Raw genomic sequence first — 24,335 nt, 5'->3', positions numbered from 1 at the left:
ATCTTGATGGTTCTGCTGGAGAGCAAGAGTAGGCAGTGTTAGAGAGGTTTGATGTTCGTAGAGAAATAAGTGTCGGAGGGTACAAGTACTTATTTGAGAGTCATAGTTAGTAAAATGATTATTTTCGGTTATTGTGATATGAGTTAAGGATATTTTTGAGTTTTTGGGGAGTTTTTAAATTATTTTATTGAGAATTTCTTTCTTGTCCCTATATAGAAACATGGATATTTGGGTTGAGCAAATGAATTAATATTTTATGGAGTTTTATGAATTTTATAGTTGTAACTCTCTAACCCCTTACGGGACCAGGGCGTTACAGGGATCCTTTGAACAAATAAAGGGGTCTTTTAAAGTGGAGTAGCGTGAAACCTACTATTACAATGGTTTTGAATTAGAGTAAGATCTTAGGGTCCAACTTAAATAGCTGCTATGGATGAGACAATTAATGACTTCTGGTGGTCAACCTTGGAATCTTCCCACACATGCACTCAGTAATCAACAGTACTCACTTTTTTTAAAGTACTTACTTAATAGGGTTTTTTGACAATTCAGTGCATAAACCCCTTTGTGGAACTAAATGTTTGGTGAAAGTAACTTCTGTATTCTTGTATCCTTTAATTCTAATATGTTGGTGCGCCTTATCCTTAAAGGAAACGAACAAGTGCTCAATTGGAAATTCAATTGCAGTTTGGGTTACGAAACACCTTATGTGCTAAGAGACTAGCAAATGGTTAGTTGGGGGGTGTGATTACTTAAACATTTTGTTTAGTTTAATTGTTGAATTGGTTGGATTAATGGTCAATTTGCATCAAGAAGGGGTGAGATAACATAACATTTTGGAAAGTTGGACTTTGTTTCAAGGCTACATTGTTTGACTTTAAAATGGGCTTGTTTATGCAAGAGAAAAAAAAAAAGACTCTACAAACTAAACTAATACAGGCTGTTTTGTAGGGATAGAGCCCAAAGTCATGAAGGCCCAATTCAGCCCAAGCCTCACAACGACTTACCCCATCTCGCCTCACTCCATTCGATAGAAACCAACCAAGAGGCACACAGGAAGACTGAGGGGGAATGGAAGGAACCCTTCGAGAGCAGATCCATTAAAGTGGAAGGAAATCAGTTAAAGGAGAGAGAAGAGGGTGCGAGGGAGAGAAAGATAAAAGGGGAGAAGGCACAATGGAGAGGGAGAGTCAAGTTGGTGATTTTTCTAGTGTTTATTTTGTTCTCTGTTTGTTTTGATTCTTCATTCCCATTAGGGTTTTTGTGAAGCTTTGTAATCATCATCTTTATGATGATTCTGGGCTAGATTTGCAACTTGGGTTCCAGGTGAAGGATATTGTTCACCTTGATTTGTGTTTGGTTTCTGTGATTCCTTTTTTATTCTTTCATTGTGTTACTATCCGTGGTTTGCTGTAAGATTTTGTGAGAATCTCTTGTTCTTGACCTGATGTAGCCTCACGACACAACAGGACCTTGAAATAATCAAGGATCCTTCAACCCGAGAGCCTTGAAATGAAAACGGATGTAATACGATGAGGGGTTTTATTCCTATGGTGTTTTAATATGAAGTATGCATGTTTGTTTGTTGAAATATTAAGTTCTTGAATGAATAAATATTGGCAGATGCACTTAGAAAGCAACTTCATCGATGTGTTGAGCAAACCCTAACCCTGCATCCCAAGTGTTTGTTTAAATTGTCATTTAAATCATTGTTAGTCTAGACTCTGATTTCCAACTGTGAGTAAGGTTTTTATTAAAGCTTTTGAAAATTGAATATACATTTTTAGGATTTTTGTTCCCTGTTAAGTCAAATACTAATTTCGAAGCAACTCTCACTCCTCATCATTTTTGTCAACCTGAGCTTTACATCCGACATCTTGTTTATAATCACTGCACATATCTCATCTACCCATATGCAAATCCTTACACAACAGTCATGATATCTGTCCAAAACGCGCTAATGCAGAATTTGAGTCCAAAGATCATTAATGGCGACTAATTAGCGTAACGGATGAAGCAATCCCAGGCATGAAACCTATCCAAGATATTCGTCCAGTGCATCAATTTCTCATTTGTCGGACAACAGATTTGAGTCTGTTATGATTAGTTTATATCAGAAGAGAAGCTCAAAATATGAAAGGAAACGAGCATGAGGATGTAATCTGTTGGTTAAACTGTTAGTTAGTCATGTGCTGCGCACGTGTTGATTCAAGCATTAATATACATTTAGGTCCTTACTTACTTGATTAGAATTACTATATTACCCCTGTTGTAACAGTCATTAACATTCATAAGACTTCTATAAATACTGAAGTCTCTTATTGTGTAAAGTATTGAACAAGTTAATAAAAAAAGTATTGGAGGTTTCTGATCCCTCGAAGATCAGCAAGTTATTTTTCCTTTTATTCTAGTCTGCTGCTACAATTGGCATCAGAGCCCTTCGAATTCTGGGCACAAAATTTTCTTTCTTTTATCTTACAATGGCAGAAGGCATACGGTTCAAAGAACTGGAGAAGATTGGTCTGGGGTTGAAGCAAAATCAAGAACTGCAAGAGAAGCGAGTTGCAGATCATCAAAGTGCTTTGGAGGGTTTGAATTCAAAGATGTACCTTTTGTTGGAAGCCATGAATGGAGGAAGAACTGCTCGGAATGGGAATGGCAAGAATGCTGATGGGGTTCACATGGAAAACTCATCTCTGAATTCTGGTATGCAGTTTCGTAGCATCAAGTTAGATTTTCCAAGATTTAATGGTGACAATCTAGCTAGATGGATCTCTAACGCAAATCATTATTTTACCTTACACCCCATGCCAGATGGACAGAAGATCATGATGGCCTCGTTTTATATGGAGGGGAATGCCTTAGTTTGGTTTCAAGATGCTGAGGAGACTGATTCTTTCCATTCTTGGAATTCCTTTGTTGAGGCAGTTCAGTTAAGGTTTGGGAGTTCTTCTTATGATGACCCTATGGAGGCCATTACGAGGTTGAGGCAAACTTCTACAGTTGGTGCATACAAAACTCAGTTTGAGGTCCTTTCAAATAGATTGAAAGGCTTGTCTGAAAATTATAAACTTTCTTGCTTCTTGAGTGGCCTTAGTGATGATATACGACTTCCTGTGAGAATGTTGCACCCTCAGACCTTGAATACTGCTTTTGGATTGGCCAAGATCCAAGAAGAACATATCAATAGCACTCGGGGAAACAACAGGTTCCACTCCTCTTTTGTTTATGTTCCTAGTGAGAGCAGCAATTCAGTTCTTGCTAATTCAATGAGGAAAGAAGGGTTTTCTGGCCCAACGCCTAATGGCTTTAAAACCTCAGCTCCATTTCAAAGACTTACACCAGCAGAGATGAAAGCAAAAAGGGACAAAGGGGTTTGCTACTTCTGTGAGGATAAGTGGCAGCCTGGTCATAAGCGTACTAAGCCCAAGCTCTTTGAAATGGCAGGATTGGAATGGTTACAAGATGCTGAGAGGGAAGAAGGAAATCAACAAGACTCACAGGAAACTAATGAACCTGTGGGAATAGACACTGAGGTGCCTGAAATTTCATTCCATGCAATTGCAGGTTGTATAAGCCCGAATACTATGAGAGTTCATGGCAAGGTTAAGAAATGCTCAGTGATAGTCCTTGTTGACACTGGCAGTACACACAATTTCCTTGACCCTATGATAGCAAGGAAGGTGGGGTTAGCTGTCAAGCATAGTGGACAAATTGACGTAAGGGTAGCCAATGGGGAAAGGATGAATGGTGAAGGTCTGGTCCAGAATTTACAATTTCAGATGCAAGGCCACCATTTCAACACTGATTTTTTTCTTACTACCATTGGGAGGCTGTGATGTGGTGGTTGGTATGCAATGGTTGCGAACCTTAGGTCCTGTCTTGTGGGATTTTACTAACATAACCATGAAATTTACCAATGGCAACAGTTCTGTCACACTTAGGGGCTTGAGTTCCAGCAAGCCTGAGTTTGTGGAAGATGTTCAGATTTGCCAACTCACTATGGTGGAGAGAAAGGGCATGCTACTTCAGCTTGTTGCTAAGGAGACAAACATTGAGGTGGGCATATATGCTGCTGATATTGAGGCAGTGTTGACTAAATACGACCATGTCTTTGCTGAACCAAAAGGCTTGCCTCCAAGAAGAACTAAAGATCACCAAATAACCCTCAAGGAGGGGACCATGCCAATATCTGCTCGACCTTACAGGTATCCTTTTTTCCAAAAATCTGAAATAGAAAAAATAGTTAAGGAATTATTGGATTCTGGAGTAATAAGGAGCAGTCAATCCCCCTTCTCATCACTTGTCCTCTTGGTGAGAAAATCTGATGGATCATGGCGTATGTGTATAGATTATAGGGGTTTAAATAGGGAAACAATTAAACACAAATTCCCTATCCCTGTCATTGATGAACTCTTGGACGAATTGCATGGAGCCTCAATTTTTTCTAAATTAGATCTTAGATCTGGGTACCACCAGATTCGTGTGAAGGAGGAGGATATTGAAAAAACTGCACTTAGAACCCACCAAGGGCAGTATGAATTTCTGGTATGCCCTTTGGCTTAACCAATGCTCTAGCCACTTTTCAATCCTTGATGAATGAGATCTTTCAACCTTTTTTAAGAAAGTTTGTTATTGTTTTTTTTTTTATGATATTTTGATCTATAGTAAATCAATAGATGAACATATAGCACATCTTTCTGTGGTATAGGATACATTGGCAGCAAACACTCTTTTTGCAAAAAAGAGTAAGTGCAGGTTTGCTTGTGGGGAGATCAAATATTTGGGACACTTAGTCTCTGCACAGGGTGTCAAAGTAGATCCAGCAAAGATCAAGGCAATGCTTGAGTGGCCTCTACCAAAATCCCTTAAGTCATTAAGAGGATTTCTTGGTCTAACTAGTTACTACAGGAAATTTGTCAAAGGGTATGGTTCCATTGCTGCCCCATTGACAAATTTATTGAAGAAAGATGCCTTCTATTGGAAAGCTGAAGCTACTACAACATTTGAAGATCTGAAAAAGGCTGTGACAAACCCACCTGTCTTGGCCTTACCAGATTTCTCCAAGCCATTCTTGTTGGAGTGTGATGCTTCTAGTAGAGGGATTGGTGCTGTCTTGAGTCAAGAAGGGAGGCCTTTAGCATTCTTGAGTCAAGCCTTGAAGGGAAAAGCACTGGACCTCTCCACATACGAAAAAGAATTCCTTGCAATTGTATTAGCCGTGAAGAAATGGAGGCCATACCTGTTGGGCATTGAGTTTGTAATTAAAACAGATCAACAAAGTTTGAAGTTTCTATTGGAACAAAAGATAGGAACTCCATCTCAACAAAAGTGGATTACCAAGCTACTTGGTTATGATTTTACAATAGAATATAAGCATGGCAAGGATAATGTGGTAGCAGATAGTCTTTCGAGAAGAGAGGAAGCGGAGGAAGGAGCTGTCGAAATGATGGCTATAACAGTTCTTGATCCCCTCTGGTTAGAGCAATTGAGACATTCTTACTTGGATAATGAAGAAATTTCAGCTATTTGTAAAAAGCTCCAAGAAGGCAAGTTTTCTGATAAGAAGTTTGAAGTCAGAAATGGGTTGTTATTCAAGAAAGGCAGACTGTTTTTGTCATCCTCATCCCCTATGAAGGATCAAGTTCTGCAGTTTATACGTAGTAGTGCCTTTGGGGGCCATTCTGGTTATCACAAGGCTCTACATAGAGCAAGGGCAGACTTTATATGGAGTGGTATGAGAAGAGACATTAAGCAATTTATAAAGGAATGTCAAGTTTGCCAAAGATGCAAGACAGAGAATTTACAACCTGCTGGGTTATTGCAGCCTTTGCCTCTTCCCAGCAGATCTTGGAGTGATATCTCCATGGATTTTATTGACTCCTTACCATGTTCAAAAGGGTTTTCTGTTATATTGGTGGTAGTTGATAGGCTCACCAAGTATGCACCTTTTTTACCTCTATCTCACCCTTATATAGCTGCGTCAGTGGCTGTTGTCTTCACATCTCAAGTATTCAAGTTACATGGGTTGCCATCCACCATTGTAACTGATAGGGATGTAATTTTCACAAGTAATTTCTGGAAAGAGTTGTTTAAATTACAAGGAACTAAACTACACTTTACATCTGCCTATCACCCACAATCAGATGGGCAGACTGAAGTGGTGAATAATGTGTGCAACAATATTTGAGATGTTTTGTTAGTGAGAGACCAAAACAGTGGGTGCATTGGCTTCCTTGGGCTGAATAGTGGTATAATACCTCAGTCCACTCATCGACTAAAATGACACCATTTGAGGCATTATATGGGGTCCCTCCTCCAACCATAATTCAATATGTTGAGGGTACTACTCATAATGAAGCTGTGGGCTGAGAGTTGAAATCAAGAGATGAGATACTACAGTTGTTAAAAAAGAATTTGATGGCTGCACAGATGGCTATGAAGCAGCAATATGATATACGTCACGTTCCAAGGAAGTTTCAGGTGGATGATTTAGTTTATTTGAAGATGCATAAGTATAAGCAGCAGACCATTAGTCAAGCCAGCAGATCCAAGGTTGCTGCTAGATATTGTGGTCCCTTCAGAATATTGGAATGCATTGGGGAGGTAGCTTACAGGCTCGAGTTGCCACCTAGTTCATCAATTCATCCAGTCTTTCATGTCTCGAGGTTGAAGAAATATGTTGGCTATGATTCACAGATTTCTCCTGTGTTACCATTAGTTGATTCTCATGGGAATTTTAAGGTGGAACCAAAAGTCATTCTAGACAGACGAATGACTGCTAGGGACAATAAACCTTTTATCGAACTATTGGTAAAATGGCGTGGTATGGATGAGGAAAGTTCCACTTGGGAACCTGTAGAACAGCTGAGGACTCATTATCCTGACCTTGTGGGCAAGGTCTTTTGAAGAAAGGGGCAGTTGTTATGATTAGTTTATATCAGAAGAGAAGCTCGAAGTATAAAAGGAAATGAGCATGAGGATGTAATCTGTTGGTTAAACTGTTAGTTAATCATGTGCTACGCACATGTTGATTCAAGCATTAATATACGTTTAGGTCCTTACTTACTTGCTTAGAATTACTATACTACCCCTGTTGTAACGGTCATTAACGTTCATAAGACTTCTATAAATACTGAAGTCTCTTATTGTGTAAAGCATTGAACAAGTTAATAAAAAAAATATTGGAGGTTTCTGATCCCTCGAAGATCAGCAAGTTATTTTTCCTTTTATTCTAGTCTGCTACTACAGAGTCCCTAACAGTCTGTTTTCCAGGGTGAATTAGAGCATGTCAAGCCTTAATACAATCCGTTCCACTCAAGCACTCGGCCTGTATAAATAAAGGTAAAAACACACCCGAAAGATAATTTATGAACAATCTGAGAATTGAACCACTCTGCACACTCTATTCTGACTTATGGAGGTGTCCTCCACAACACCGAACCCCTTTTATTTTCTTGATACAGGTTGTTGAAGCCATCGACGAGAGTGCGAAACACGTTCATAACACACCAGATACAACAATGATAGAAATTGGTCCGTGTACAATCTGTACTTCTATCACATATGAGGAAGGTTGACTCAGATCATGAGAAGGTAGGAAATATATGATAAAGATAAGCGAAGACATGATCGGGAAGAAAGTTTAAGATCTTTCATGGGCAAATATTGATCCCCATTAATTCCTCATGGATGAACAAGAATCCCTTTGATGAGGAGGGAATTTTCTCTCAAGTCTAGCTGTTTTAATAAAAGAAAAATATTTTATCATCTAGACGGCTTCAATTGTAATGCAATTTTTTGTATGGATGGATAGCAAAGTTCTACCTGACAAAAAAATATTGTCATTGGAGGACTCCATTAGATACTGGAGGAGCAGCAACACACACTCTGATGATTAAATCAATTTAATTTTGTTTATGGTAACAAATTCAACGAGTTGGGATAGTTTAATAATGAATTAGTTATTTTTTTTTAGAGAGTGCCTTTCTTTTGTGTAGAAAGTACCTATTTTTAATAAGATTCTCATCAAGTTATTGTTGAGAAAATATGGATAATATATATATATATATATAATATATGTGTGCGCGCGCTTTGTAAACTAAGGATTAAGTAAAATAACAAAAAGAAATTAGAAAAAGAAAAATTGGTGTTGAGGCACATTGTGATGGATGCTTTCCTTAAAGTAAATTATGACGCCTCCAAACTTTAACATGCACTAGGCTTTTTGACAGTCTACTCCCAATATACAACGTCAGTCCTGTTAATCTCCTTTTCGGCGCACATAAAAGTAGACTCTCGAACCCGATATAGAATAACTAAAATTCAAAGAAAGAAATATAAAATGAAGGAGGAAGTGTTTCTCTAATTTTTTTAAAGCGTTTTGAGTGATTAAATTTATAGGTGTGGTTCTCTATTTATAGAGAATGAAATAAAACTTATGAAAAGTCACATCTAAAATCACAGACCACTTGTAAAAGGTCATGACTAAAATGAAAGAATATTTGTGAAAAGTCATAACTATTCAATTAATCGAAAACACATTAACAAAATTTCTAATTCATCAAAAAGCACAATTCCTTATTTCCTGGCCAAACAGTTAATGTTACTATACCCAAGAGTACAAGTCACTGCTATCTTCAAGTTTCATAAATTTTATGAATGGAATTACTTGTCAGTTTTCTCACCAGCATTATCAATCACCAAAACGTGATCCAAAATGTACTATATGTTGCACACGGAACTTGCAATTGAGAAAAAAAGATCTTTCCAAAATAACATGTTATGAGTGTTGTAATTTAAAAATAAAAGTCTCTAAATATTGTTGGCAATTCGAGGTGCCAAGTCCTCCAAGACTTAGTAAATCTGGAATGCAAATTCTTGGCTTCATTGCAAATAATCGCAAGATATAAATAGATATAAAAATAACATATTCGTTTGACACAACCCAAGGCCTTACCCACATACTTCAACCACCTGACCCATAACTAATAACGGGCCAACTAACTGAGACTTAGGCAAGACCCACAAAAAACATGAAAACTTGAAAAATACATAAATGACCCTTGCAAAAAGTAAAAGGACAATCCACACGTAGCCCTGGACACATACACGATCATGATGGAAACCCTAAACCAAAGCATTAGCCTTTGCACGTAACAACACTCCCCCCTTAGAGGACCTTGCCTGCAAGGTCTAGAAAACGCCATCATAGATTAGCGAGAACCTCCCAAGTCACGTCTTCTTCTATAGTTCTCGACCACTGTACCAGCACCTCCACCCTAGCATTGTTCCCTTTTTGCATGAGCCTTCTTTGTATTCTCTAGTTCAAGGGCTAGGATTCCCTCTTGGGTAACGATCGGCAAGATAGGGATAGATTGAACCCCACTTCCTAGCTTCTTCGCAAGGCAGGGAATACGAAAGATAGGATCGATGAGGAGGTAGCAACTCAAGCTCCTACGCAACCTTCCCAACTCGCTGAAGGATCTTGAAAGGGCCATAATATCGTGGCGCAATCTTGATGTTCTGGTGCAAGGACACCTTCATCTGTGTGTAGGGGTGTAACCTAAGGTAAACCCATTCTCCCTCCTTGTATACTCAATTAAGATGCTTTAGATCCGCGAAAAATGTCATTTTTTATTGTGCTTCTTGCAGATTTTCACGCACTAGGGTTGCAATAAAATCTCTGGTTCTTAGCTCTTCATCGACAACCTGTACTCTGGTGGAATGCAGTTCATATGGTAGCATCTGAGGAGGAAGTTGGTTGTACACCACCTCGAAGGGTGAGATCTTTGTATAAGAGTGCATACAGGTATTATATGAGTACTTTGCTAGAAGTAACCAACACACCCAATCTCTTGGTCTATCACTTGAGAAACACCTGAGGTAATACTCGAGCACCTTGTTCATCGCCTCTGTCTAGCCATCTGTTTGGGGATGATATGTTGAATTGAGTAGAATTTTTGTGCCACAAATTCAAAATAACTCTTTCCAAAAATGGCTTACTGGATCTCGATCACTGAAAATAGTCTATGGGAGGCCATGTAATTTGAAAATATTTTCCATAAAGACTCTTGCCACCATCAGAGCTGTGTATGGGTGAGGGATAGCCATGAAGTGAGCATATTTGTTCAATCTGTCCACCACCACCATGATCACAGTTTTGCCTCCTAAAGGAGGTAAACCTTCAATGAAATCCATACTAATATCTTTCTAATTTTTTGAAGGAACTGGTAGATGTTGAAGCAATCCCGCAAGGTGGAGGGTTTCAACCTTATTCCTTTGGCAGATATCACACTCACAGACATAAACTCGAACATCACTTCATAATCCAAGCTAGAAAAATTTCCTTTTCATTCTTGCATGTGTTTTTTGTACCCTTGCGTGGCCCCCTAATGGACTGCTAGGAAGCTGATGCAGGATCTGCTGCTGAAAAGGCACCAATGATTCGAGATGAAGTCTATCTTTGTAAAAAGGTAGCTAATTCTAGACTTGGTAAAGAGTTGGGTCCAAGATCCCCTTATGGTAGTGGCTAATTAGCTGCTGCAACTGGGGGTCTTGGGGGTAAGCCTTCTTTAACTCTTCCATCCATTGTGCTTGCATTGTAGTGGCTTGGAGTAGCATGTTTGGATTGGTTTTCTATGGTAGTATGGGGGTTGGTTTTTGTGGTGTTGGAGTGTGTAACATCCCACTTAAAAGCTCCATAGGATTTGGCCATAGTAGCAATGACCCTAGCTAAGTACAAGTTGTGATTCTTAAGAAAAAAGAAATTTCGGAGTTTGAGTTGGCAAAGAACTTTACAATACCGACTTAGTAATATTTAGAAAATACTAGTGCAATATTGATTTTTGAGAAAAAAAATCAAGAGGCCAATAGAAAAGTGACAAGTGGCATTGATGGACTAAGTGATTTGGTTAAAATACAGACGAATTTAGAAAGGCCCAAGAGGTTGGTTTAATAAGGGTCCTAGCTTATTAGGTAAGAAGAAAGACTAAAGCTTAAGCCCAACTTGTTAGACACAAGCCTATGAGCCTAACTTATTAGACACAAGATATTAGGCCCAACCTAGTAAGCATAAGGTTATTTGGCCCAATTTAGTAAGATTCAAGGTCATTGGCCCAATTGAAGAAAGATCCAAAGTTAGGACCCAACCTAGTGGAGTATTGAGGCCAAGGAAAGACCCAATAAATATGGACATAAAGCCTATGGATAAGTCCACATCTAGGCCCACAACAAAGGCTTGTTCATATGGCCTAATAAAAGCCCAACACTTGAGCCCAAGCCTTGTATTTCATTTCACTGTTCCAAATAGGATCCACATACACCATACCATTGCTTTTTATCTTACCCAAGCCCCAACCACATGCCCCTAGGGTTCCCTTCCAACCATGGTAAGGCTCCTAACTTGAGTTAAGATTACTATTCATCTCACCCATGAATAGTGACTCAAGCATAATGAATTTGCATAGCTTTCTTGAAACAATTTTCTTCATAATTTAAGATCTGAATTTTTTATCTTTTACACTTGTTTTGCATCAATCTTAGACAATCCTTAAAGTTTAGAATTAACCCAACCCAACTCATGTCAATTGAAGCAAAGGCATGTCAATGCCACCACAACTCACCAATCGGCTCCTAGGTGCAAAACCAAGTGACCCACACAACAAGCCACCAAAACCAACGCCTCTTCACAATTTTTTCAAGAGGCATTCTGAACCTCTCAACCATCATTATATCCCCTAAAATTAGACTAAAAAGAAGCCAAAAACAGTTCCAAAGATCAAGCCAAAAACCCAACTATTTGGCCGAGGGAATGAAGCTTGCAAGCTGAAACACCAATGATTTTTCTGAAACTTTTTTGCACCTAAACCAACCATCTTCACATGCCATTAGCATCCTCTCTAGCTCTGAAAACATGTCATAAAATCACCCTCATGACACCCCTGAATTCTGCCCAGACAATGACCAAAACTGATGGGCACTTTGGTGATGAGAAATGAAGCACATTTCGGCTGCATATGACCCTTCCAACCTCTTCTTCATTTTCTGCTCAAACATGATCTCATGGAAGGCACTCATACCTCTTCTCCTCACCTAGAAAAGCTATTAAATGGTGGTAATTATGCCCTTAAATCAGACCAAAAGAATGGGACAAAGGAAACTCAAAATCTAGACAGCCTTGAAACCCCAAACCCGTAGGCCATGGCTTGCTTCCATGTGATTTTTGTTTTCAAATCTGCACAAATGCAGCCCACTGCACCTATGGCCATCTTCTAACACTTGACCATGATTTAATCAAGTGCCTTAGAGATCACTTTTCAATGATTTAATCATTTGACACCACTGAAATTTTCACTCAACACTCCACCTCCACCGCCCACCTCTACCAATCAACTTCCACACCCTTCAGCCATTGTCGTGTACCCTTCACCCTCACCCCTCCATGAGTCCAATAAATACCTCCCTTCACCCCTCACTTCTTCACACAAATATCTCTATCTTTCCTTTGGTGTTCTTGAGAGCAAAACATTCAAAATGTGAGAAAAGTTTGAAACATAGTAGCTTGAGTGAAGTTCTTGAAGTGAGTTGATTTCTGAGAGCTCAAGGGTCACGATTTTTGTAAGAATCTAGCCTTATCTCTTGTTGGGTGTTATAATGGCATGTTAGGCTTTGAAGTTTTGCATGAGAATGACGTTTTGATTGAATTAGAAAAGGTTTTATTCAAAGTATTGCATTTTAGCCATATTTGGTGTTTTGCATATATATATAGATTGTTTTGGTATGAAATTTTAGTCATGACATGTTTTGATATGTTATCCTAAGTATAGTTAACCTCTTGGATGATTGATTGAAAGTTTAAATTTGAGGAAAATAGCATGTCATGATAGGTTTATAAGCCAATATCTTGTGTTGATCATCTAAGCATTCAATTTCCACATGTATGTTAGTAACCTTGACATATCATGATCTATTTCCTCAAGGATGGCCTTATGAACATTTAGAAACCAATTATTATCATGTTAGGCATTGAAATGCATGATTCTTTTAGGCTTTAAAACTTGCATTGACAAAAAGAAGATAGAAACATCATGCATACACACGGTTTGAAGGTTTTTGGATCATTTGGTGTTATTCAACGCCTAAGTGTTGGAGTGAACTCGTGAATATTGTTTAAACCTTTATGATTTTAAACATCTTCCTTAGATATGCAATTCTAATTTAGAATAGCTCGTATTATAGCTGCACTAATTTCTTAAAATGCCCAAAAAGTTTGTAAGTTAACTTCTAATTTACTCTTGGATAATTTATTTTTTATTTTTGTATAAACACCACATTCATTTTATAAATGTCATTCTATGCATGAACATCATATGATACATCATTGATCATTTTGATTACTTGCTTACATGGCATGTGAAAATTCTCACCATTTTAGCATACTGCATTTATAAATGTCATTTTTCATTAAACTTACAATATATACACATGTCATAAAATAAATTTTTCAAGCATTAAATGAAAATAAATTTTCTCATAACCTCAAAGGCTAGGATAAGAAATTATCCTAGTAGAACTTCTATGTCCACTCTGGAGTGAGTAAGAATGGAATGGTAACGGGTTGACAAAGAACCATCAACGGACTAAATGGATTCTTTTTAAAAAATGCCGAAGCAAAGTCATTTATAGCACCTAACACTGGTGGGTGCATATATTATGATGATATGTTATGATAAAATGTTATGGTACCAATGCTTTGGATAATGAGTCTGCAGACAACGTTGTTTCAACATGAGTTGTACTACGGTCACTGGCATATACTTACAGTGCATATAGGGGAGTTGTGACAATATCATACGTTATGTTATTATTAATGATAACTTTAATAATGTTGAAATGTTACGCTTTTAACAAAAAATGAAGTGATAAATGTTCTCCGCAAGAAAATGTGCATTAAAATTTTTCTGAAAAATGTTAAGGAATTTGGATGGGAGACAAATATAGATTTTTCTGCATATCATGCATTGCACCTCATCTTTATCATCAAACATGCATATCTTATCTATATGCAAGTTGGTTGTTTAGTTTACTGAGATTTCAAGAAATCTCACTATGGTAATCTCACTACCATTTCCCTCAGAATGGTAGAAGTTGTGTCAGGACCAGCTTACGATGAGCAAGATGAACTGCTGGCTTCAGATGGTTGAGGATAAGCCTGATTTGGAGAAGAGGCTGAACTTGATATTAACATTCATAGCATTGACTCTATATACTATAGAGCGGATGAGAGAGTTGATCTGATTATGTAGTATCTGTATTAGGGAGATTCTATCTTCCACGTTATGTTGAACTTATTTGGACCTCCTAAGTGAGGAAGTATCTAATTATGGTTTATTAATCATTGAGATGTTTAGTTTATTCTGGCATCGAATATTTTTTTGTCACCCTTAAATTTCGCTACGATTATTGCATACTACTAGTTACATACTAGGATGATTAACTATCGTGAATGGGAGTATGTAACCATGTGTTGAATGAACCGACACTCCAAATCTCCGTTACATCCCAAACGGAGGTTGGGGCGTCACAAAGTGATCTTTGTTGCTTGGAGGGGGAAGGTTTTCAACTAAGGGTAGCTGAGATAAAGCATCGACTATTGTGTTGGTTTTCCCACTCTTGTATTCGATTGTGAAATCATAACCTAACAACTTAGAATCCGTTTTTGCTAGGCAGGGGTTCCCACTCTTTGTTCTAACAAGTATTTCAAGGCTTGCTAATCAGTGCAAACCTTGAAAGACTGTCCCCATAAATAATGCCGACATTTTTAACTGTTATAACCAAAGCAAGCAACTATTTCTCATAAGTAGATAAATTCAAATTTTTACCTTTTAGGGACTGACTAGGATAAGCAATGGGTCCTCCTTCTTGCATTAGCACGGCTCCTAGGCATTCCCTCGATGCATCACATTCCATAATAAAGGCCTTGGAAAAATCTTGTAGTCATAGAACAAGAGGTTGCATCATTACCTTCTTGAGATTCTCAAAAGTTGCTTGAGCCTTTTCTATCCAAATAAAAGAGTTCTTGAGGAGTTACGTGAGAGGTGTTGCGATAGCTCCATAACCTTGAAAAAACTTCAGGTAATATCTAGTGAGGCCTAAGAAACCACTTAGGGCTTTGAGATTTCTGGGAATATGCCAATGTTGCATTGCTGCAATTTTCTAGGGATCTGCCTTTACTCCTTCCTGAAAGATTAAATGCCCTAGAAACTCCACTTCTTTGCTGCCAAAAATACACTTGGATTCTTTTGCAAGACATTTGTGAGCTTGTAAAGTTTCTAAGACAATAGTGAGGTGCTGTAAATGTTCCTGTAGAGACTTATTGTAGATTAAGCCTTGTTTGGATACTGAGCTGAGTTGAGATGAGTTGAGTTATTTATCAATAGTAGTGAGTTGAGATGCTGGAGTGAGTTTTTGGGGACACCTAAGATGATTTGATATGTTTGGATGTTAGGATGAGTTTAGATGTATTTATGGGAAGTTAAAAAAGATTGTGGGTCTCGTGTATAAAACAATTTTGGGTCCTACGTGTAAAGAGATTTTGAGTTACATGAGTTTAGTGATTTGAGAGTTGGGTGTTTGGATATTAGACTCAGCTTAAAATTATACTAAACTTAAATCAATTCAGTTCAGTCTAAGTTCCAAACAGTGCCTAAGATATCGTCAAAGAAAATCAATACAAACTTCCTTAAGTAAGGCCTAAAGACTTCATTCATTAACCCTTAAAAGGTTGATGGAGCATTGGTAAGCCCAAAAGGCATTACCAAAAACTCATAGTGACCCTCATGGGTTTGAAAAGCAGTCTTAGATATATCATCAGGATTCATCCTATTCTGATGGTACCCCGAACGTAAATCAAGTTTAGAAAAAATCATTGCTCCATGTAATTCATCTAGCAACTCATCAATGTTAGGAATAGGGTACTTATTTTTTTCTATGTCCTTAATGAGGGCTTGGTTATCCACACACATAGGACAGCTGCCATCCGCCTTCCTTACTAGCAACACAGGAGAGGAATAAGAACTTTGACTACTTCGTATAATGCCACTTTGTAACATTTCTGCCATTAATCTTCTTATTTCCTCTTTTTGGTAATAAAGGTACCTGTAGGGCTTCACACAGGTGGGTTTAGATCCTTCTTGTAGCTGTATTTTATGATCATAACTTCTTGGAGGAGGGAGCCTTGTATGTTTAGCAAAAGCCCCTTGAAACCTATCCCATACTTGCTACACAACAAGGTGTGATAGTGACCTGGAGCTTGGAAAACCTGAAGTCATAATCCCTTGGTTGAACTCCTTCTGAACTGTTCAATATGATCCTCTTCTTCTATATTCTTGGTCGGTAATTGTAAGCCTTGTAACTTGACTTTATTGTCACCAAAGGAAAAACTGTATAGTTAAATTAGAAAAATTCCATAGAATGGATCCCAAACTCCATTGCCAATCCACCCTTAATACAACCTCACAACTGCCCAATGTTAACATATAAATATTAGCTTTAAAATGGAATTTTTATAATGTGATAGAGACTGCCCTATAGAAACCAAGGCAAGGGAGGCTAGCACCATCTGATACTTTGACTGTCAAGTGGCTCTCTCCCACTGGCAGATTTGCCTTCTTTGCTACATAAGGATCAATAAAGTTGTGAGTACTACCTATATCAATTAAAATCAACACCTTTTAATGATTTATTTCTCTGTGCAATCTCATGGTTTTGGGGGATAAAGACCCTGCTATGTCATGTAATGAGATGCCCAGCAATTCTCCCAACTCCTCACCTTCTACTATTGACTCTCCTACCTATATAACTGCCAAGGTCCCCTCCGGTTCTTCTTGCTCCTCCTCTTCATTTCCCATCCCTTATAGTAGAAAAATTATGGATCAATTGTACCTATGGCTAGAGCAAAATTTTTCATCCCAGTAGTAACATAGTCCTCTCTCTCCCCTTTCTTGCATTTGTGTAAGGAGAAATTCTCCTAATATGTATGGTAGGCTTTTTGGGTATGGTGTAGGGTAAATGATTGGTATTTGAGTTTTTGTCTAGTCGATTAGGGGGTGCTGGAAGTCTTAGTATGGGATTTGGGGTTGGTAACCTGAGAGTGGGTTCTGGGTAGTAGTGTTTTGGGGCTAGTTTTTGGGCAAAAATCCTTGAGTCCTCCGAGTCACCTCTTCCTCCTATAATCTTGCTAATCCAAATGTTGTAGACAATGTAGTAGGTTTAAACCTAGTAACAATAATTCTAACATCATCCCGAAGTCCACTTAGGAAGGTATTAATGCGAAACTTTTCTGTCAACCCACTAATTTTATTAGACAAAGCTTCAAACTGGGACTGATACTCCTCAACAGTAGTTGTTTGTCTTAAATTAGTAAAGGCTCCCACTTAATCCTCACAAGCAGAAGTTCTAAAACAAACCTTTAGTACTACTACAAACTCATCCCACGTGTGTACTGGGCTAGAATCCATCAGCCAGCAGTATCAAGAGAGGGCCCTGCCCTCCATATGAAAAAAGGCTACTTGTAACATTTGATCATCAGGTGTATGATAGTAGGTAAAAAATTATTGGGCTTTTAGAACCCACCCCATAGGTTCTGTCCCAGCAAACTTAGGGAAGTCCAACCTAAGTGTTATAGCTTGTATACCTCCACTACCTTAAACAAGGGATTGTTACTAACCTTAGAGTGAAGATTTGAAGACCCTTATCCAGATTGTAGGTTTCCAACTATCACTACCAATTGCTCATAATTGGATGCTAAATTTTTGATTTGTTGTAACACTGCTTATAACATATTTTTCTGCCTTTCTTGCTCGTCTTGCAGGTTCACAGTCTTCCCTTCCAAAGATGACATAGCTTCCGTTAGTTGAGCATGGACAGTATCTTCCGCCATAGCGCAGGAACCTGGCTCTGATACCATTGTTATGAGTGTTCTAATTTAAAAATAAAGTTTGTAAATATTGTTGGCAATTCGAGGTGCCAAGGCCTCCAAGAGTTAGTAAATTCTAGAATGCAAATTCTTGGCTTCATTTCAAATAATCGCAGGATATAAATAGATACAAAAAATAATAACCCAATTTCTACATGTTTGGCACTGCCAAGGCCTTTCCCACGTACTTCAACGACCTGACCCATAACTAATAACTAGTCCACTAACTTAGACTTTAAGACCCACAACAAAAATGAAAAATACATAAATGACCATTGCAAATAGTAAAAGAACAACTCACACGTAGCCCTGGACACTAAAGCAATACGTGGGGAGTGAGATGAGATGAAAATTTTGTGAATAGTAATAAGATAGTTTGTGAATAATAGTGAGATAGTTTGTATTAATGTTTTATATGGTTTTGGGAAAGAGAGTCTTATAATAGGCCCATATGTTCTCTACCAAAAAACAGCCCACCAATAAACGAGAGCCACGTAGGCGGTCCATTGGAACAAGAATGTGATTGCATAGGAGATGATAGCCTTGCAGCCCCTTCCAGAGCCTGTCGCAGACTTTGAGTCATCTCCTTCACAAACCCCTCATCTCTTTCACAAACTTGCAACCCCTCTCATCTCCAGCCCATCGTAGCCCTTTTCATCTCTAGCCGACATGATGCTAGCACAAATCTAAAATGATTTATATCTGGAAGAGTAGCACCCCACTTTTATCATTGTCTTTAAAATATGATGCATAAACTGGGGCATAATGCAGGCAGATGTCCTTGCAGCCATCCAAAACATAAAAAACTTTAATTTAGAGACCCTTTTTTTTAGATTAGAGGGATAGCCTTTGCGATGGGTACGTATGGGGATTTGAATTGTGGAAATCTGTTAGTCGAGGAAAAGAAGTAGTCATATATAGACCCGAAATGTGCTGGCTGAGAGTGAGAGAAAGGCGACAATAGAAATGTAAGACGAGGGTAGCCGCCAACTGGAGGGTAGAGTGTGCTACTTTGGTGGTCCATTAGAGTATGAGGAGGGGAAGGTGGTCCTATATCTACCTCTCTACTACAACATTCACTAAAAAATGTACTAAATTAGACTTTGTTTTATTGTTTTATTGGTCCATTACAAGCAATTGCAATGAGAGAGAGAATTAGGTACTTGATTGGTTATTCCAAGACTCGAGCAAAGCGGTCGCAAATTGGCTTCATCATCGGTGGGCAACTGTGGTGTAAGAAGATCGAGCTTGAATTGGAGGGATGAGAGCATAGCCAAGCCATCTTGCGCAATCTCGTTCAATCTCGGAAGCGAATTCGAATTTCTCTCCTCCCTAGATTTTATGTGCTCTTCGATCGCCTTTTATGCTCTTGGGTCCAACAATACGCTTCGACCCACTCTTTCTCTGCCTCCTCTACACCCTCCACTACATTTCCTTGGCTAACGGCACTAGGGCGTTCGATAGGCTAGAGATGAGATCTAGTTTTGGCAGGGGGACTGGGGCGTTCGGTCGTGATGACCCTCATGTCAATTGTGTGGAATCACTTATGTGGCAAATTATTATTGGAGGCTGGTAATCCCTTCAAAACAATCGGACCGGTGCAAAGGGGTTTTGTTTGGGAAATGAGAGAGAAAAAGTTCAATGAAAAATATTATAAAAATAAATATTGTTAGAATATAGTTTTTTAATATATTTTTGTTTGGTGATTTGAAAATTTTGAATTGTTTTTTATTTTTTGTTTAAAAGTTTGGGAAAGTTATAATGATTAGTTTGAAAGTATTTGTATTTGAGTAATGAAAAAGTCTTCTCCCAAGTGAGTTCGCGCACCAACCCGCGCACCGATGCTGATATGCAAGGCATTCGTTTAATGAAACGGTACAAATTTAGACGGAAATGATTTTCATAAGACGGGAGGTCTTCTTCTTCTCTTAAAGATTTTCTTCTTTTATTTTTCTTTTCAATAAAAAAAGTTATGTCAACGTCCAAATCGCTTATTCTTAACAAAATTTTTGAGTGATATTTAAAAATGAGATAAGATTAAATGAGATGAGAATTTTAAGATAGAAACTTTTTTCAAACATTCCATACGATTATGAGGAATCCTAAAGGAAAGCATTAGCGTAACATGAGAAACCCAATTCCGAATGCAAAGTATCTATAACTGGACATGGGCATTTGTCAGTTAGCAATTTATTGATTTCAGGATCAAGAAAACTAGATTCCATTAGATTGTCTGAATCCGCATTTCAGGGCACCGTCAATTCCTTTGAGTTTCTTCAGTGAAAAAGAAACCTCTTGGATTGGACGACGGAGATTGAGCCGACTGTGTCAACAAAATGAAGAACAACATATTATATCACACGCTGTAGTTAAGATCTTAGAAAAATATCTGAAAATATTGGTGGCCAAATTGATGTTGGTAGCATTCCAATGGCTCCAAGCCACAGACATGGGAGGTAGGTGACCCCACAAGGTGGGGGCCGTTTTCCCACCAGCTTTCATGGTTTTGATACTGAAAGATCCGAATCCTTATCTTCACAACCTCACGTTGTTGGGTTCTTCACCACTCACTTCAGTTCTCTGCAGCCTCTTAATACGTCCATCTTCATAGTGCAACATACACTCCAACTACTTTTTTTTTTTTTTTTTTTTTTCCTTCTTCTTCTACCTTCTCAGATTTTCTGTGTCTGTCTTTCTGTCCCATATCTCGGACAGACTTTCACCGTCTCCTTACTGTTGGTTAAGCTCCAGCTTTCTCTGAAAGGGTTTTGAATAGTTTTCCCAGGAAAAGGAAAAGGGCCTTTAGATTACTGTGAAACTGTCTCTTTGGCTTACATTTTCTACGAAATTTTGTGGGATTGTTAGGCACTGTTGGTGGGATCCGTAGCAACGATTCTCTATCTGGGTAGCACTTGAGTTTTCATGGAAATCTCTCTCTCTCCCTCTCTCTCACTCACCAAAGGAGAAGACATTTAAGGGGTTGGATATTTATATTTACCAAAATTTCTGAGAAAGAAAAATGAAAATTCAGTGTGATGCGTGTGAGAAAGCTCCGGCAACCGTGATTTGTTGCGCAGACGAGGCAGCCCTGTGCGCGAAATGCGACATTGAAGTTCATGCAGCAAATAAGCTCGCAAGCAAGCACCAGAGGCTTCTCCTCCAATGCCTCTCCAACAAGCTCCCTAGATGTGACATCTGCCAGGTTATTCAACTCCTAAATCTTCATTTTCTTTTTCCTTCTGTATCTTCCATACCTTCTAGAGTGTGGATTTGTTAGTATATTCAATTTCCAGAATATGTGTTTTGTTTCTTTTAAATTCCCGGTATATGTGAAACCCCAAAATCTGAAAATTCTTTGAGGCAGGCTGGGATGGCAGTTAAGGTAGAGTTCAAATTTTACCAAGCTATCTAATTTTGCTGCTTGGTATGAAAACAGTATCAATTTTGATTTGATAGATGTGTTTCGGTATCAAATTATACAAGAATTCCCTATTTAAACGGAATTAGGCTATGGCCTCATGGTTGGAACTGTACCAATACCATTGATGCTTCATGGCATGGAGAAGAAAATGGGAAAAAACTTCAATGTTGCATTAGAGAACAGGGAAAGGCTGATACGATACAACGAACTTAATTTTGGAGAGAACTCTGTAATTTTACTTTATTTCAGTTTCATATTTATTGATTGTAATTCTCCTTTTTGCTTGCAAACCATATGGACCAAGCATAATTTGACACGGTTATTTACTCTTGATGATTTGTGTATCCTTTTATAACTTCCTGATCAGAGGAAAAGGAAAGGCAAAAAGTAACACTCGGTATTGGCCTCTCCAATCAACCAAAAATTTGTAATTTGCAGTACTTTCACTGGGTTATCACAATGTTGTTTATATTGTGAATGAGTTTGTGTTTTTCGAAGTTATTGCTTAAATTCCTCTCTCTCTCTCTCTCTCTCTCTCTCATTTCTTTTGATAAAACAGGATAAGGCAGCTTTCATTTTCTGTGTCGAAGACAGAGCCCTCTTTTGCCAGGACTGTGATGAACCAACTCATTCAGCTGGTAGCCTTTCAGCAAACCATCAGCGGTTTCTTGCTACTGGAATTCGTGTGGCTTTGAATGCCAGTTGTAACAAGGATGCTGATAAGAGTTGCTTGGAGCCTCCTAATCAGAACAAGCAACAGATCTCCGTGAAAACGTCCACACAGCAAGCTTCTAGCCTCACATCTCCTTGGGGTGTTGATGACTTGTTGCATTTTTCTGATCTCGAATCATCTGAGAAGGTACTGGAGATTTATTTGAAGTCCACAGATCTTAATTCATTTGGTGGTTTTGGATATGCTTATCTTCATTGATGATGATAATAGTTGAAAACTCGGGGATCCCATTGCCAAAAGAAGCTAAGGACATTTGACTTTTTCTACTAACAGAAAAAGGATCCAATATCTTATCATAGAAATTAGAAAAATTCTATTTATAAGCCAGTGTGGGTAACACACCTAGTAAACATAACACAATTTCACTTAGAACAAAAATTTTAAAATTTGAATCTTACAAATCAAATCTTACCATATAAGTAATGTGGATGATGTGCTCCACATACCGGCTTGAGAATATAATAACTTTAGTAATTATTCTATATTTGTGTTCACATAGCTCAAAAGCATGGTTCGTAAGTCACCAACCATATGTGAAATTAGCATAAGAAATAGGTATTAGACAATTGAGAAACAAATTTTAATTGGGCTTCCCAATAGTGGTTTTGGTTTCATAAACTCTAGTGAATTTGAGACCTTGGAGGAATGATGAGAGTTTGGATAAGGAAGTATAGCTTTTTAACTTTAGTGATGAAAAACTTGTACTTTTATCGTTAAAAATGCTTAGGACACTACTGAAGGCACTCTGATTCAAAGAGGCATCTAGGTATAAGCATAATGGAGATGTCTACATAAAAATGGCTCATATAAGTTGACGAGTCCTTAAAATGTTTCTTTCAAGATTTGGTTTCCATTCTCCACATTTTGGTCATTTTGAGGAAGGCATATGCCCAATTTTTAGAATTTTAAATAATTTGGTTTTCCCATTCTAACCACCCTTTCTATTGGATTTTCACCTGTTATATTTTGCAGAAAGAGGCACTTGAGTTGGGAGAGTTTGAGTGGTTAGCAGAGATGGGCCTTTTTAATGAGCAAATTCCTCAGGAGGCTTTAGCAGCAGCAGAAGTTCCTCAGCTTCCAATGTCACAATCAAGCAACTTCATCTCATGCAGACCCAATAAATCCAGCATGACCTACAAGAAGCCTAGAATCGGATTCCCAGATGACGATGATGAGCATTTCACAGTTCCTGATCTTGGCTGAGATTCTCAAGATAGTTGTTTGAGATGGTGATCAATATAGGTTGATGAAATGTACAATCATGCTTCCATTATTGCATCTATATATGTATCGATTTCTGTGTATATATATAGTGTGCTATTACCCTTTTTTTTTTTTCTTTTCAAGGTTCTGTCATTGCGAGTTTCATGATTGTGATCTAGCTATAAGGTTTAGTTTAGGGGGGATTTCCTTCTCTTTACTACTCGAAATACCAATTTTTCTGCTCTTTATATTATAAAACATGCATAGGATCTTCAGCTTAATATCATGTTGATGTATGACTAGATAGATATGTTTCACAATGCATGTCTTGGTTTACTCAGGTTCTTTGCTGATGTTCTTGTTTTTGCAGCATCACAATCTTTATTTATTTTATTTTATTTTTATATATTTTCACAATTTCACTTAAACTAGAACTACAGAATCCAAGAATCATCCCTTAAAGCATGCTTTACCAGATTTTCGGATCAACCTTCAAGATTGTTCTCAAAAATCTTAGATCTATAACTCTTGGAAACACTTGAGATTTTCTTCTCAACGACCCGAAGAAACTTTTGCATCTGAGTAAACCCTACACCACATGCCACCAAGAAAAAAAACTATCAGAATTTTCTCTTATGTTTAAAGCAAAGAAGGATGAAAGAACTTCTCTTGGGAAACTGTCAACCAGTATCCCACACCCATGATTCATAATAATAAATCATGATGATGATGATGATCTAGTTAAGTATACTACCTATATTTCTTAATTAGTGAGGATACTCCATGTATGCCAACAAATCATTATTATTGTTGTTATGTTATAGAATTACCAGATTAAATGTTTAATTTTATTATGTAATAGTTATAAGTTACAATTAGGGGTGTAATTTGAATAGGCAACTCGATTTTGACACGGTTAAACCTGACTTGAGCTCGATTCATTTCATAAGAGAGCTTGTTCGTGAACATGAAATTAGAATTAATTATTAAATGATACAACT

At 37.9% G+C, this 24,335-nt stretch overlaps 1 protein-coding gene across 1 annotated transcript; it reads left to right on the top strand.

The window, feature by feature from the left end:
* The first annotated feature begins 20,416 nt into the window (after window positions 1-20,416).
* LOC121246686 (B-box zinc finger protein 24-like) lies at window positions 20,417-23,615 on the top strand. The gene is made up of 3 exons (XM_041144920.1): window positions 20,417-21,179; window positions 21,958-22,257; window positions 23,104-23,615. The coding sequence occupies exons 1-3, from the start codon at window positions 20,997-20,999 to the stop codon at window positions 23,332-23,334; spliced, it is 714 nt and encodes a 237-aa protein (XP_041000854.1). The 5' UTR covers window positions 20,417-20,996; the 3' UTR covers window positions 23,335-23,615.
* Window positions 23,616-24,335: the final 720 nt, after the last annotated feature.

This window comes from Juglans microcarpa x Juglans regia, chromosome 1S (assembly GCF_004785595.1).
Source record: "Juglans microcarpa x Juglans regia isolate MS1-56 chromosome 1S, Jm3101_v1.0, whole genome shotgun sequence".
In the NCBI taxonomy this organism is placed as follows: Eukaryota; Viridiplantae; Streptophyta; class Magnoliopsida; order Fagales; family Juglandaceae; genus Juglans; species Juglans microcarpa x Juglans regia.
This window is presented reverse-complemented; position numbering and strand designations above follow the sequence as displayed.

Coding starts and splice junctions, on each gene's coding strand:
- LOC121246686 (XM_041144920.1), top strand. CDS start 20,997: ATGAAAATTCAGTGTGATGCGTGTGAGAAAGCTCCGGCAACCGTGATT. Junction 21,180..21,957: donor CTAGATGTGACATCTGCCAG/GTTATTCAACTC, acceptor TTGATAAAACAG/GATAAGGCAGCTTTCATTTT. Junction 22,258..23,103: donor ATCTCGAATCATCTGAGAAG/GTACTGGAGATT, acceptor TATATTTTGCAG/AAAGAGGCACTTGAGTTGGG.